This window comes from Podarcis filfolensis (genome assembly GCF_964270895.1).
Source record: "Podarcis filfolensis genome assembly, chromosome: 8".
NCBI classification, from domain to species: Eukaryota; Metazoa; Chordata; class Lepidosauria; order Squamata; family Lacertidae; genus Podarcis; species Podarcis filfolensis.
Window position 1 is genome coordinate 74,377,938 of NC_139611.1, and position 14,465 is coordinate 74,392,402.

Below are 14,465 nucleotides of genomic sequence, written 5' to 3' on the forward strand. Positions count from 1 at the left end.
TCAAACACTCTCCTGTAGCCCAAATCCACCTTCTATTCTCCATCTCTACCCTCCCCATCCCACAGCTGGACTGCCCCACCCTCCAATTTTCTTCCGAAGTCCACCCAGCCAGATTACGAAATACAAATCCCCCTGCCTTCCCGCTCGGCTTTTGCAGGGGGGGGGAAATCCTTTTTCTTCTCCACAAGGCACTCGAGAACTTTAGCACGACTACTGACAGCTGTTCCTGGAAATTCTCCGGGTTTGTCCACACCCTCCCTGCAAAATGTGAAGAGGCTTGCATCGTGGCAGCCGCCTTGTGCGCGCTTTCTCGGGAGTAAACCCATCAAGGTCAGGGAGGCTTACTTCCGAGTAAACGCACGCAGGAGGATCATTCTCCAGACGGGGAAAAAAAGTGCTCAACGCGAGTGACACACCATATCTTTAAAAAAATAAAATAACCAGTCAAAGCGCACCCACCCACGTGCCAGGAAATCCGTTTGTTCAGAGAGCTGGGAACGGTAGCTTTGTCGAAACTACAGTTCCCAGAAGGGGGCTTTAAATGTTTGCTGTGTGCGGGATTCAAGGCTTCTCCCCTGACTGCTAGCCTCGATCCCGCCCTTCTAATGCTGGATGCCTAGTGCGTCGGCCAGCTGCGCTTTTACGCAGCTCGAGGGGCAGTGCACTCGGCACGTTCTCAGGAGCACTCTTTTCCGGCACTGGAAATCCGGTTCCAGTTAAGTCCCAGCTTGAGAGTTGATAAAGTAGCCGGAGACTCCTTGGAGGCTGCAAAGCAACGTGTGCGAATGGATGGGCGTGTTCCACCACGGGATGGGGCTCAGACCCTAAAACGGCATTACTGGGGCGTGAGTGATCCCAATGACATCAGATGGGCCCCAGCCCAGCCTTGACGCACGTCAGGGGCCGCCTCCCCTCCAATCCGCCCTCCTCCTCTCCCCCCCACCTCGCGAGATTCAAAAGCTTCCCCGCCAGACATCAAACAAACCAGACTTCCCCGCAACCAAACCCGGATCGCACACGGGCTCCGGCCGCCCCAGCGCCGCAGGTGAGAGACGGGACAGCGAGCCTGCTGCTGGAGGGTGGCTGGGTGGGGGGCAAGGTCTCGTGGGTCAGGGAGCCTGGGCGTCTTTTGCTTTGAGAGAGAGGGGGTAGTGTGAGCTAGTGGTTTAAATTGATGCTGAATTGGTGCCAGGGCTTGACCCTGGATGGCCGCTCAAAAGAAAGAAAGCCACCGCGCCCTTGAGCACATGCAGAGTGCAATTCACTCAGCACTTAGTAGCTACAAATAAGCCCCTCTGCATGGGGCAATTAAGACTTCAGTTGGGTTAGTATTATATTTCAAGGGCTTTCAGTTGCAGTGGTATTTCCAGAGGCGTTGAAACTCTGCATCCCTCCTTCCCCCACTCCCCAACCTAGAAAAATAAGCTCTAATGTTGCTGGAGGGATAGAGTGACTGGATCTTAAAGCCCCAACAGCAGGGTGGGGGCTGGTGACCTGTGTATATATGAATACTTCAGATCACTTGATAGAGACTAGTTGGAAAGCTTTTTTAAAAATGTATTTCTGCCCCTCCTCGCCGTTTGAGTTGGTAACTGAGTGCTTGGAAGTTCCTTGAGTTCTCTTCTCGTGTGTTTTGCTTTAATGCACTTTGAGGTGCCAATTATGAGTTCCTGGTCCAAATGAGCAATTGCAATACTTAGGCTGGGTTGATTTATCAGGAGTAAAATAAGGTGCTTGTTCACCTCCCCGCTTACTGCCAAAACTCCACTCCTTGTTGCAACAGAGCTGGAAGTAGCGGTTAGTGGTTGCAACCTGGAATGTGACTTGAAAAGCCGTGGTTGAGCTGCTCCCAGGGGGCAGAAGGGGAGAGCCTAGTGGTCAGTGCAAAGGTGGGAGCATGCAGGTGTAGGGCAGCTTGTGGGGGGTGGAGGCTTGCTGTGTACACTACAAGGAAAAGACTTCAGCTGCAAGACATGTACAAGTCTTGATTTGCATAAAAAAGGTCCCCAGTTTATCTCGGTAGCATCATCCAAGGATCATAATGTTGTTTGTGAATGAGCTGGCACAAAGGACTGGCAACGACACTGATAGTGAGGTTGCCGAGTTCTGAGCCTGCTGCCACATTGATTGATACAGGTTGGCATGAATGCTGATGGGATGCCAACATTTTAATCAGCCTGCAGAACCTATCTCAGTCTGGTGGGTACTTTGATCTGTCACATATACCTGAAAAGCTGGGCTGGAAGATCTGTACTCCAGAACACTGATTCTTAGAAGTCTAATCACTCCAAGCAATCCTCCAGGGGTGGCTCTTTGTAGTTTTCAAGGTACCTTTTAAGAAGTGGTGGAAAGGAGGGTTTTCTTTTCATGGAATAATAATAATAATAATAATAATAATAATAATAATAATAATTTATTATTTATACCCCGCCCATCTGGCTGGGTTTCCCCAGCCACTCTGGGCGGCTTCCAACAGAATATTAAAATACAATAACCTATTAAACATGAAAAGCTTCCCTAAACAGGGCTGCCTTCAGATGTCTTCTAAAAGTCTGGTAGTTTTTTTTGTCTTTGACATCTGGTGGGAGGGCGTTCCACAGGGCAGGTGCCACTACCGAGAAGGCCCTCTGCCTGGTTCCCTGTAACTTGGCTTCTCATAGCGAGGGAACCGCCAGAAGGCCCTCGACGCTGGACCTCAGTGTCCGGGCAGAACGATGGGGGTGGAGACGCTCCTTCAGGTATACATACATGTGCCGTTTATCCCACCGCTGCCTGTGGTCAAACGGTTAGGGGGATGTTTTGGGGAAGTGATTATATTGGAGGCAAAAGTGGTGCCCGTGCCCACATCACAATGGGGTTGGACTAGATGACTCTTGGGTCCCTTCTGCCTCTAAGATTCTATGAGTTGTGACCCTTCATTTGAAATGCCTTTGGCTTCCTGGTTAGCTTCATCGGCAGTGGACCTTACAAAAAACCGAGAAAAAGGTAGACCAACTGTATTGACCTCAGGTGCTGATGGAAGGTTGCCTATGGAATTTGTGGCTGAGTTGGGATTTGAACAACGAACTTCCTCCTACCCAATGTGGGTATAGCAGCCACTCCACCCTAAAATGGTTGTGGTGGAATTCTAACCAGGGCCGGCCTGCCCATGAGCAAGGTGAGGCATCCACCTCGGGCGGCAGGCTCTGGGCAGTTGGGAGGGGTGTGCTCTGCCACTGCCCCCACTGTGCCCCACTGCTGCCTGCTCCCCTCTGGAAAAAGGGTGGCACAGCAGCAAGAGAGGAGGCTGATGGAAAAGAAGCTCAAACCTGTCAGCCGCCTCTTTCATCACTAGGTCTCCAATGCAGCAATGTGAAAAGGGTGAAGACTGCCTCTCTGTGTTCAGTATCTGAGACCCTTCTTTGTATGCTTCCACCACATGAGGTCCAGAGGCTGGCAAACACGAGAAAGGGCCTTTTCTGTAGTGGCTCCCCATTTGTTGAATGCTCTCCCCAGGGAGGTTCACCTGGCACCTTCACCATATATTTTTTAAGGCTTTAGGCGAAACGGTTCCTGTTCAACTAGGCCTTTGGCTGATTAATATTCTACAGCCTTTTAAATGTGTCTTTGGGGAGGGGGGAGGGTATTGTTTTGCTGTTTTGGTTTAATTACCTTGTATTTTATTCTGGGAACCACTCCGAGATCTTTTGGTGAAGGGCGGTAAATTAATTTAATAAATAAAATAAAAATAAATAAGATCAGCGTCGGAAGTTAGGGGGCAGTGAAGATCAGCACTGAAAAGAAAGGGGGATTGAAAATGGGCATGGGGGAGATATTTCCAGTATTTCCCAAGTGAAGATTAGCATCGAGAAGAACGGGGCAGCAAGGATCCGCATCAAGACCGTGGGGTGTGAGGAGCCTTGGCTGCATATAAAAAAGCACCCCTCACAAACTGCAATGGGGGAGGCATCAATTTCTGATTCGCCTCCGGTGCCCAAATGTCTGGGGCCAACCCTGGTTCTATCAAGCCACAGGGGCAACTCTTTATTTGGCTTCCTGGTATGTCTGTACACATATGATAATCTGGGCTCACGTAAGCTGCGTGTTTGGGGTCACCGATGGTTGTGTGCGTTCACCACCGAGGGAGTGCAGGACCAGGCTTTTTGGAAGGCCAGTTCCAAATGTTGCTTCAGGTTGCTCTAGCAGCAGAAGAGATTGGAGTAGTGGTGCATAGTGGTTAGAGTGTGGGGTTTGCTGTTCAATGGTTTGTAGAGAAATGCATAAGCTAGACAGGGGTCAGCAAACTTTATCAGCAGGGTGCCAGTCCACTGTCCCTCAGACCTTGTGGGGGGCCAGACTATATTGGGGGGGGGAATGAACGAATTCCTATTCCCCAAAAATAACCAAGAGATGCATTTTAAATAAAAGCACATATTCTACTCATGTAAAAACACCAGGCAGGCCCCAGAGATGCATTTTAAATAAAAGGATACATTCTACTCATGTAAAAACACACTGATTCCCAGACCGTCCGCAGGCCGGATTGAGAAGGCGATTGGGCCGGATCCGGCCCCAGGCCATGGTTTGCCTACCCATGAGCTAGAGGGCTCCCTAAAGGCTTGTGGCACAAAATGGGGGTTTTCTTCAGTGATGTGGGGGTGTCCACAGGCTGTCATCCCAGTGCTGTCCTGGACTTTTCTCCCTTTAAAGGTGTTTGCTTGTTTATCATTGGAAAGTCCAAAATGGCAATGATCAAAAACTCTGTGTTTAAAGGAAGAAAGTTTCTGGAACAAAACTGAGCTGGGGTCTACATTTTGGTCTGGTGTGGATAAGCCCTAGATTTTACCAGCGGCTCTGAGAGGCCAGGAATTCTGGGTTTGGCAGTGCAATCTTATTCATGCCTACACACTTGAGTTCGGTGAGACTTATCCTTAAGTAAGTATGCGCAGGATTTCACTTGATATTTACGGTTAAAATAGGAGGAAGGAGATTTTCATGTGCTGTTGCAGGAAGGGGCAAGCGAGGGGAAAAACAACAACACAGGATTTCTGTTCCATTTGCTAAGTGGGGTGTGCAAATGGTATGTACTGTGTCAAGCACTTTGTCATTTATTTATTCAATGACCCGTTGGTGTCATTTGCTGTAATCTTTTTGAAAACGCCTCTTCCTTGGCTCTATTAATAATTTTTTATAGAGTTAGCCTGAGCCCCTGCCAGGAGGTTAGTTTGGAGTGGAGGAACCTGGAGAGAAACTTGTGTAAACATTTAATAGTGGGACCAGCAATCTCCAAACAGATTGGCTATCGCCCTCTTCTTGGGGGGTGGGGGGTTGTTGCAGGCTAGCCAAGAGCCCTGTTCCATTGTTGGCTTTAATGCAAATCATGGCTCAGCCTCTGGTTGGGTCCATATACCCCCACCCATATGTGAAAGATGGGATAACTTGACAGGTATATTAACTCTGGGTCTCTGGTGCAGTACATCATTCTTGCCTGTAGGTGGTGTACACACCCCAAAGGTTCAAGATGACAGATTTTGGCTAGGGAGAAAGAGACAGCATCGTCTATGGTAGTACAGTGGTACCTCGGGTTAAGTACTTAATTTGTTCCGGAGGTCTGTTCTTAACCTGAAACAGTTCTTAACCTGAAGCCCCATTTTAGCCAATGGGGCCTCCTGCTGCCGCCATGCCGCTGGAGCATGATTTCTGTTCTTATCCTGAAGCAAAGTTCTTAACCTGAAGCACTATTTCTGGGTTAGCGGAGTCTGTAACCTGAAGTGTATGTAACCCGAGGTACCACTGTAGTCTGTGCCTAGACTTGCAAGAAACCACAGCCTTTAAAGTCTAAGCACCAGGGCTTTTTTTCAGGGAGAACTCATAGGAACTCAGTTCCAGCACTTCTCAGGTGGGCGCCGTTGCCATTCTAAGAGATTTTATGCCCCTTCTTGTGCTTCTGCACTGGTTACAAGTGAGCATCTCAGAATGATCCTTGGAGCTGGCATTCCTCTTTAAACAGGACACTGCTTTGAGCCCATAGAGAGGTTGTTCCTTTGCCCATAAATCTTTCGCCCTTTGAGATACGCAGGTGAGGCCATTTTCTACATCTCTTAGGGACCAGCAGTAAACACCAGAGCCGTGTGGATTGAAAGCTGAAATTTATTTATTTTTAATGCACCCAGGAAATCCAGATTCTGCCACTAAGAAGCTGAACAATGTGACTTTGGTAAACTATGCAAAGGGGGGGGGATCCTAAATTCTGCACATAATTTATTCTGGCTTTGTTAATCATGGGAAACAACAAGGGACAAAAGCCCCTCAGCCATTTCACCTCTCGCTCTAGAACCAGCCCCACAACAGTCTTTATTAAATTTGTCCAGAGCTGGGTGTTCCCATTCCTCAGGGTGTAAACCCAAAAGGGGAGACCGTATTTTTTTTATTGCCCCTTTGAGATTACTGTACCTGGGTAGTGCTCTTAGCAGCCTTCTGCCATCTGCAGTGGGTCCCAGGTTTATACCTCCTGCCCAGATGCCGGTGGGTACAACCCCCATGCTACAAGTTGTTGATGTGGGGAAGAAAAGTCCAGCGAGTCGCAACTTGCCATAGTACTCACCTCCTGTTCTCCTGCCCACAACATTTCTGCACTCTTGTCTGTTGGGATGAAGCCGCTGTGGGCTTTTGGGAGCAGGGGTCCAGGTGGCACAAATCTGCCCTCCCTGCTCCCAGAGTCTTTCAGCCATCTTGTTTCCCCACTGCCTCTGAATAGTGCCGTGTGTATTCTTGACCTGTGGATAAATGTTCAATACCGTATTTTTCGCTCTATAAGATGCACCAGACCACAAGACGCACCTAGTTTTTGGAGGAGGAAAACAAGAAAAAAAATATTCTGAATCTCAAAAGCCAGAACAGCAAGAGGGATCGCTGCGCAGTGAAAGCAGCAATCCCTCTTGCTGTTCTGGCTTCTGTGATAGCTGCACAGCCTGCATTCGCTCCATAAGACGCGCACACATTTCCCCTTACTTTTTAGGAGGGAAAAAGTGAGTCTTATAGAGCAAAAAATACAGTAAATACCATCTGCATGCTTAATGGGTTTTTAATAGTTTGTTTTGCATTGCAATTGTTGTGTTTGTTTTGTGTGCTGCCCAGAGAGCACTTACACTGTGGGGTGGCCCCATTCCATCGACAATAAATTCTCCTGAGAACAATCCAGCTCACTCACTACCTTGACTATTCCTTCCAGGGATGGATGTCACCATACTGCCAAAGGGCGTTGTCTCTATCGGACGTCGGATCGTCACCATCGGCTTTGCGCTGCTCATACTGTCCATATTGGCATGGGCCTACATTTCGGGGAACCAGCTGGCTTCCGACCGGTACCACATTATGGCATTTGGCCTCTACGGGGCCTTCCTCACGGCCCACCTCATCATCCAGAGCTTCTTTGCCTTCCTGGAGCACAAGAGGATGAAGAGGGACTCTCTGACTTGCAGCTACACCAAGACGGTGGCTCTCACCATCTCCGCTTACCAGGAGGACCCGGCTTACCTCCGCGAGTGCCTCGAGTCTGTTAAGGCAACTTTGTACCCTCCAGAGAAGCTCCGGGTCATCATGGTGATCGATGGCAACAGCCCTGACGACCGGTACATGATGGACATGTTCCAAGAGGTCTTTGCTGGGGAAGACGTGGGGACGTTTGTCTGGGAGAACAACTACCACCAGCAGCCTCTGTTGGATGTAGACGAAGGGGACAGCGGCTACCAAGCCGGAGATGAGCCGCCTGTCTACAGTGAAATAGATATGGACGACCTCGGGCAGCTGGCTGTAGAAGAGCTGATCCGGACCAAGAGATGTGTCTGCATCATGCAGAAATGGGGAGGGAAGAGGGAAGTCATGTACACAGCTTTCAAGGCCCTGGGCAACTCGGTGGACTACGTCCAGGTAAATGGCTCCTATCCGGTTGTCTCGCTTCCTTGTTTGTTTTATCCCATCCCGCAATGTCCTCCAGGCTGAGAGATAGGGACTGGGCCAACATTTCCCGCAGCAGAGAAAGGCTGTTGCACTTCAAGGGGGAATTAAAGCAGAAAGCAGGGAGGAGATGGTGGGAAAGGCAGAGATCCTTGCCACACGGGTAAGGTGCTAGCAGCAGAAGCAGGAAGGCGAATGGCCCTAAGGGGGAAAGAGAAGGGGTGCTTGAGTTTGCCAGTCTCCTGTGCCTGCTGCCTGAAACGGTTGTCTCATTCCACCTCTTGAACAGCCCTGCCCTGCCATGTGTCGTGCCTCACTGCATGCAGTGAGAATGCACAGCGTTTGCTTTTGAGCAGAGGTTGGACAGTCAGGGTTGCTTTAGCTGAGAATCCTGGGGTTGGACTAGATGATCCCTGGGGTCCCTTCCAGCTGTGCAATTCAACAATATGCTCACCGTTCTTCTCTGGCTGCACATTGGAAGATCAGTAATTATGGGCAACTGCTTCTTCCATTGCTAACCTCATTAAGGTGCTCCTGGTCAGCTTACAAGGAAGCTTGTGGTTCCTCAGTGTAGACTTTGACAACCGCTGAAGTGTATATTTAAGTGCATTCTGTGATTTCTGCAGAAGCTCAGAAAAATACCAAAATATGGCGTTGGTTGAAGGGTTCGGCATTCCGAGACAGGGATAGGATGAGGCAAGGCGAAGCACCGAAGCCTCTGTTTCCTGACCCACACAAATCCCACTGAGTCGTCGTCTTCTCCAGTTATTGACTTATGCCATAAGAGCTACAAACTTGGTTTATTTAAAAACAAATGCTCAGTTGCTAGCCAGACCCTTGTGGCTTGTTAGGATTGACCTTTTAGAAGTGTGCGAGTCAGTGCCTGAAGAGAGCGTGCTTCTGCGAGTCAAAGGGAGCGGCCCCTAACACTTTACTATGGGAAGCAGAATTGATTGTGCAAAATACGGAAATATATGGAAATTTGTTTAATTTCCACAGTCCAGCTTATCTGGGTACAGAATTTATTTTTCTTGGTTTTGCCTAGTCATGCTACCTATGAACTATCTCCTCTCCTACTACCTCTGGGCTTTAATATCTAATTTGACCCTTTCAAGCTTATTCTCAAGGGCGACACGCTGCCCTTAACTCTGGAGGCATCCCTGGTCACCAACTAATTTTGCTGGAGTGCGAGACTGACAAAGCAGAAGAGGAGCAGCAAGCCAAAGACTCTGCCCCTGCCCCAACTTTGTTTCCAAAATTGCCTCCTGCCAAATCCACCAAATCCAGATGTTGCTTTTTGCCTCACAGGCTGGCAAGGAGTGGGCCAGATGACACCAGGGTGGATTTGTCCTGGAGTTTCCAGTTGCAGACCTTTCATGTATATACTCTGGGGGTGGGGGCGGGAGAGATAGAAACCTTGTCCCAAGGAAACCCCAATTCTTCAGCAAGGGGGAGGGGAAGCTTCTGCAATCTGCATGAATCTGTTCATCTAATTTCGTTTACGCATCGCTTCTTCTTTAGCATCTCAGAGCAAGTACATAATACAATAAAAGTGTATATTTTAAAAAACTGCATGTAAAAATGCAGCTAAAACAATTGCATATATAGAAATGATTTCAACTCCAATACAGATGCCAACAGGGATAGATTGCCGCTTAAAAGTATTGTTGAAAGAGGAAAATGTTCAACATGGTAATTATCCTTATTAAGCCTTATTAAACATGTAGCTCATTACTTACTTTGCAAAACCTAAGCTGCTTCCCTGGGTTGTGATGAGGAGCAAACCTCATCAAGATGGTGAAGTTTTGCCCTTTGACCTCTACCCATCATGCCCTACTCTCAGGGTCCCACCTGTATCTCCATCAGCTTCTTACCTGGCTAACCATATAACCCAAATTTCTGTCTCTCTTTCAGTGTAACAGAGTATTGCATCCATATAATTAACTGTGCTTTACAAATTAGTTTTCATAAGGTTCTCCTCCACTCCTTGCTTCCCAGCCATCTTCAACCAAACTATTGATCCACTTAATGTTCTGCAATATGAGCCATTCATTCTCCCTCATTTGTACATCACTCCTTAGCCAAAGAAGTGTCATTTCTAACTTTGGGGGTGTGCAAAATGCTTGATAACCTTTCTCCTGTTCTTATCCTTGCATTAATTGCGCCCGTTTTACAGACAAGGTAAGCAAAGACTGATTTGCCTCAAGCCAGTCAATTAATCCCATAAACCGAGACAGCGTCTGAGCTGGGCTTTCCCTGCACACAGTCTGTGCTCTCCCCCATTGCATCACACTTGTCAAAGACGCGAATGTTGCATTTTCGGGACGCTTTTCATACATTCTCTGGTTTTGCCACAGACCCTGGGCTACTTCACACATGCATGTGTGTTACTTAATTATTGTGCACTTAGCAGTTGCACATTGGAAAGGATTGTGGCGTTGACCAAGCCATGAAAGTGTCAAAGCTGGGGCATTTCACCGCAAGCTTAGTCATTGCTCGGTGTCACAATTCTCCAGTGACAACTGTGCAGATGTGTGAATCAGCCTTTGAAAGTGAGAGTGCTCTGGCTAACTTTCCCCGTGTTCTGTAAATTGAGCTTCTGGCAACTCAGATCTGTCTGGCAAATTCTAGGGGTGTCCCTTCTCAATCTCCATCTCTTGGCCTCTCCCAGGTTTGCGATTCGGACACCAAGCTGGCCCCAGATGCAACCCTGGAACTGGTGAAGGTGCTGGAGTCGAACGAACGCTACGGGGCTGTCGGCGGGGATGTGCGGATCCTTAACCTCTCCGACTCCTATATCAGCTTCATGAGCAGCTTGCGGTACTGGATGGCCTTCAACATCGAGCGCGCCTGCCAGTCTTACTTTGACTGTGTTTCTTGTATCAGTGGCCCCCTGGGTAAGGCTTCCCCTGTGTGTTGGTTCCGCCTCTTTACTTTCAACAGGAAGCGGTTTTATTCGTTTGATCAGAAAGCTGGTTATGTTTTACCAGCCCGTTGTATACAGTGGTACCTCTGGTTGCGAACAGGATCTGTTCCGGAGCCCCGTTCGCAACCTGAGCAGAACGCAACACGTGTCTGCGCACGTGTGGGTCGCGATTCGCCACTTCTGCGCATGCACATGACATCATTTTGCGTGTCTGCGCATGCGCGAGCGGCAAAACCTGGAAGTAATCCTTTCCGGTACGTTAACCTGAGGTATAACTGTATTTGTATCAGGGACGTGGGCGGCGCCATGGTCTAAACCACTGAGCCTCTTGTGCTTGCTGATTGGAAGGTCAGCGGTTTGAATCCATGCGACAGGGTTAGCTCCCGTTGCTCTGTCCCAGCTCCTGCCAACCTAGCAGTTTGAACGCATACCAGTGCAAGTAGATAAATAGGTACCACTGTGGCGGGAAGTTAAACGGTGTTTCTGTGCGCTCTGGCACTCAACAAGGACTGCCGTTGTGCCACAAGCAGTTTAGTCATTCTGGCCACATGACCTGGAAAAGCTGTCTGTGCACAAACGCCGGCTCCCTCGACCTGAAAATGGAGATGAGTGCCGCACCTCATAGTCAAATTTTACTGGACTTAAACATCCAAGGGTCTTTTACCTTTTTACCTTACGTTTGTATCTCACCTGTTTTGTCCCCCGTTATAGGCCTGTATCGGAATGACCTTCTGCAGCAGTTTCTAGAGTCCTGGTACAATCAGAAGTTCCTGGGTACCCACTGCACCTTTGGAGACGACCGGCACCTCACCAACCGGATGCTGAGCATTGGCTATGCCACCAAGTAAGAACATGTGGAGACTTGGGTTTTCTGGAGCAAGGGTGATGCAGAATGAAAAATGGCACGGAGATGGGAGAGGTGCAAGGAGACAGCATCTTGTTGGGTAGCTCCAGCTCCCATCAGCCCCAAGGCAGCACAGCCGCTGGTCAAGGATGATGGGAGTCGTAGTCAGTGACGTAGCATGGGTTGCCAGTGCCCGGGGCTACGCAGAAGGGGGGGACACGGAAATGGACAGAACAGGCATGCGCAGTTGCAGAGTTAAGAAAAATAGTCATTCCATTGTCTGGAGAGGTCACTTCCTGGTTCACATGGAGAAGCCGTTTTCAACAGAGCCCAGAGATGGAACCGGGCACTGAAATTTTGTGCCCCTAACCATTTTGCACCTGGGGCAACCAGCCCTGTGCCCTCTGTGCTATGCCACTGTAGCTCAGTGACATCTGGAGGGCCGCGGGTTCCCCATTCCTGTTCTAGACAAAATTGAATGAAGACTATATTACCGGTATATTAGACAGTGGAAAACAGAAGTGACAGAAGTGCCTGGCGTGCTCTGGTCCATGGGGTCACGAAGAGTCGGACACGACTAAACGACTAAACAACAACAACAACAACATATTATATTCTTAACTTCTCCTCCTTTCTCCTCTGTGTACCAGGTACACTGCCCGCTCCCGCTGCTACTCGGAGACGCCGTCCGTGTTCCTGAGATGGCTGGCGCAGCAGACTCGCTGGACCAAGTCCTACTTCCGTGAGTGGCTCTACAACGCCCTCTGGTGGCACCGCCACCACCTGTGGATGACCTACGAGTCGGTGGTGGCTGGGATCTTCCCCTTCTTCGTCACGGCCACCGTCCTGCGGCTCTTCTACGGGGGAAACTTGTGGGACATCCTGTGGGTGCTGCTCTGCGTCCAGCTGGTGGCTTGCGTGAAGGCCCTTTACGCCTGCTGGCTGAGGAAGAACTTCATCATGATCTTCATGTCTCTCTACGCCGTGCTCTACATGGGCGGCTTGCTGCCGGCCAAGTACTTCGCCATCATCACGATGAACAAGAGCAGCTGGGGCACCTCGGGCAGGAAGAAGATGGTGGGGAACTATATGCCTCTGCTGCCTGTCTCCATCTGGGGCCTGCTGCTCTTGGGAGGCCTGGTCTACACCATCTACCAGGAGGCCCTAGCTGACTGGACAACCGAGGCCAAGCAGACCGAGATCTGGTACCTGCTCATTGGCTCAGCCATCTATGTCGGCTACTGGACGTTCATGATCATGCTTTATTGGCTGTGGGTGCGGAGATGCTGCCGGAAACGGGTGGATTTCTATAGTGTTCAGGTGTGAAGGGCCTGGGGGGTTCTGAAATCTGACTGTAAGACAGAATCTCGGACCAGTGAGGGCTTGGGTGCTCACCTAAGGTCTAGGAGTGAAGAGTGATCTCGTAGGAGCCACTCCTGGCTAAGAAATGATGAGTTCAGTGTCCTGTGAGTTTCCACTCCATCATGTGGTCTGTCAGCAGAGTGGATGTACACACTCCTTGGGATCTCTTCTAGGACTAGAAGCCCCGGGGTTGCCTGAATCTCAGGGAGGAGATCTTTTACCCAGCAAGACATGAGGGTCTCCTAGCCTCCTCTTCTCTCCCTCTTTGGCTGCTAACGGTCTAGGTCCTGGGAGATGTTTCTGACCTCAGTTTATTTATATAGTGTTTGAGTTTTTTCACATTCCAAAAAAAGCCAAATGTCTGCCTTCTCCTCCTTCTTGAAATGCAGCCATCTCTGGGGTGGGTCAGCTGGGTGATGCGAAACCCCACAGGGACACCAGACGCACAGGAACCAATCTCATTGCACTGATATGCCACTGCAGATCCAAGTCTTGAGTGCTGCAGCCACTGAGCAGAGAGACAAGGATGGAGGGATGTTGGCCAATGGTTGCTGTTCAGTTGACACATGCAACAGGTTGGATCTGACTGGGAAAAGAGGGAGGTGGGTAACCTCCTTTTGATGGAACTGGAGACCAGACCTTGACACACATGAATCCTGCATCACATAAAAGGATTCTCTTCCCTCTCTTTTTCCCGCAAGAAAAAGAAATCCCTTAGTGCTATGTCTTATCTTGACTTGTTGAACACTTGATGGTTACAGAAGAAACACAGTTTACAGTTGTGGGACAGAAGCTGGAAACTTCTGTCTTGGTTTTTGCTTTGTTTGTTTTCGTTTCTTTCACCTGGAAAGGAAATTGGCATTGTGGCTGAGAGGAGAGGGTCAAACTCGCCCTTAATCAACTCTCTGTTATTGTTTTTTAAATTGTAATATTGACCATTGGAGTTTTGGGAGCTCCTTTCTACAGGAAAATGAAGGAGTATGATATTATTTATTTGCTGTATTTTAATAATAAGGGCTATTTAATGGTTGTTGATTTTTTTTAAAAAAAGAAAGAAAATTGAATAATGAGGATTTTTAAAAAACAGTTATTTTTTATAAATGGTATTAAAAAATAAAACATATTTTTTTGGGAAAATTTGTCCTTGGTGTGCTTGCGTTAATTTCACTTTTGTAGGGAAGGTGGAAACTTTGCTATCGAATAAAAACAGTACTTAGCAGTTGCATAGCACTTTCAGAGGTTCAAAGCACTTGGCATGCAGTTGCTTTGTGATCTTTACAGCAGCAGTGAATAACCTGGGGTTTTTTGTTTTATATATATATGTTTTTTATTAATTTTTTTGAAAAATATAAACATATTACAAACATCAGTTCAAAATCCAAATATTGAGATTGCTCT

At 48.6% G+C, this 14,465-nt stretch overlaps 1 protein-coding gene across 1 annotated transcript; it reads left to right on the forward strand.

Moving 5' to 3' along the window:
* Positions 1-301: 301 nt before the first annotated feature.
* On the forward strand, positions 302-14,204 carry HAS1 (hyaluronan synthase 1). The gene is made up of 5 exons (XM_083627278.1): positions 302-1,045; positions 7,211-7,908; positions 10,607-10,832; positions 11,573-11,705; positions 12,356-14,204. The coding sequence occupies exons 1-5, from the start codon at positions 859-861 to the stop codon at positions 13,029-13,031; spliced, it is 1,920 nt and encodes a 639-aa protein (XP_083483404.1). The 5' UTR covers positions 302-858; the 3' UTR covers positions 13,032-14,204.
* Positions 14,205-14,465: the final 261 nt, after the last annotated feature.

Coding starts and splice junctions, on each gene's coding strand:
- HAS1 (XM_083627278.1), top strand. CDS start 859: ATGACATCAGATGGGCCCCAGCCCAGCCTTGACGCACGTCAGGGGCCG. Junction 1,046..7,210: donor CGGCCGCCCCAGCGCCGCAG/GTGAGAGACGGG, acceptor TATTCCTTCCAG/GGATGGATGTCACCATACTG. Junction 10,833..11,572: donor TTGTATCAGTGGCCCCCTGG/GTAAGGCTTCCC, acceptor CCCCCGTTATAG/GCCTGTATCGGAATGACCTT.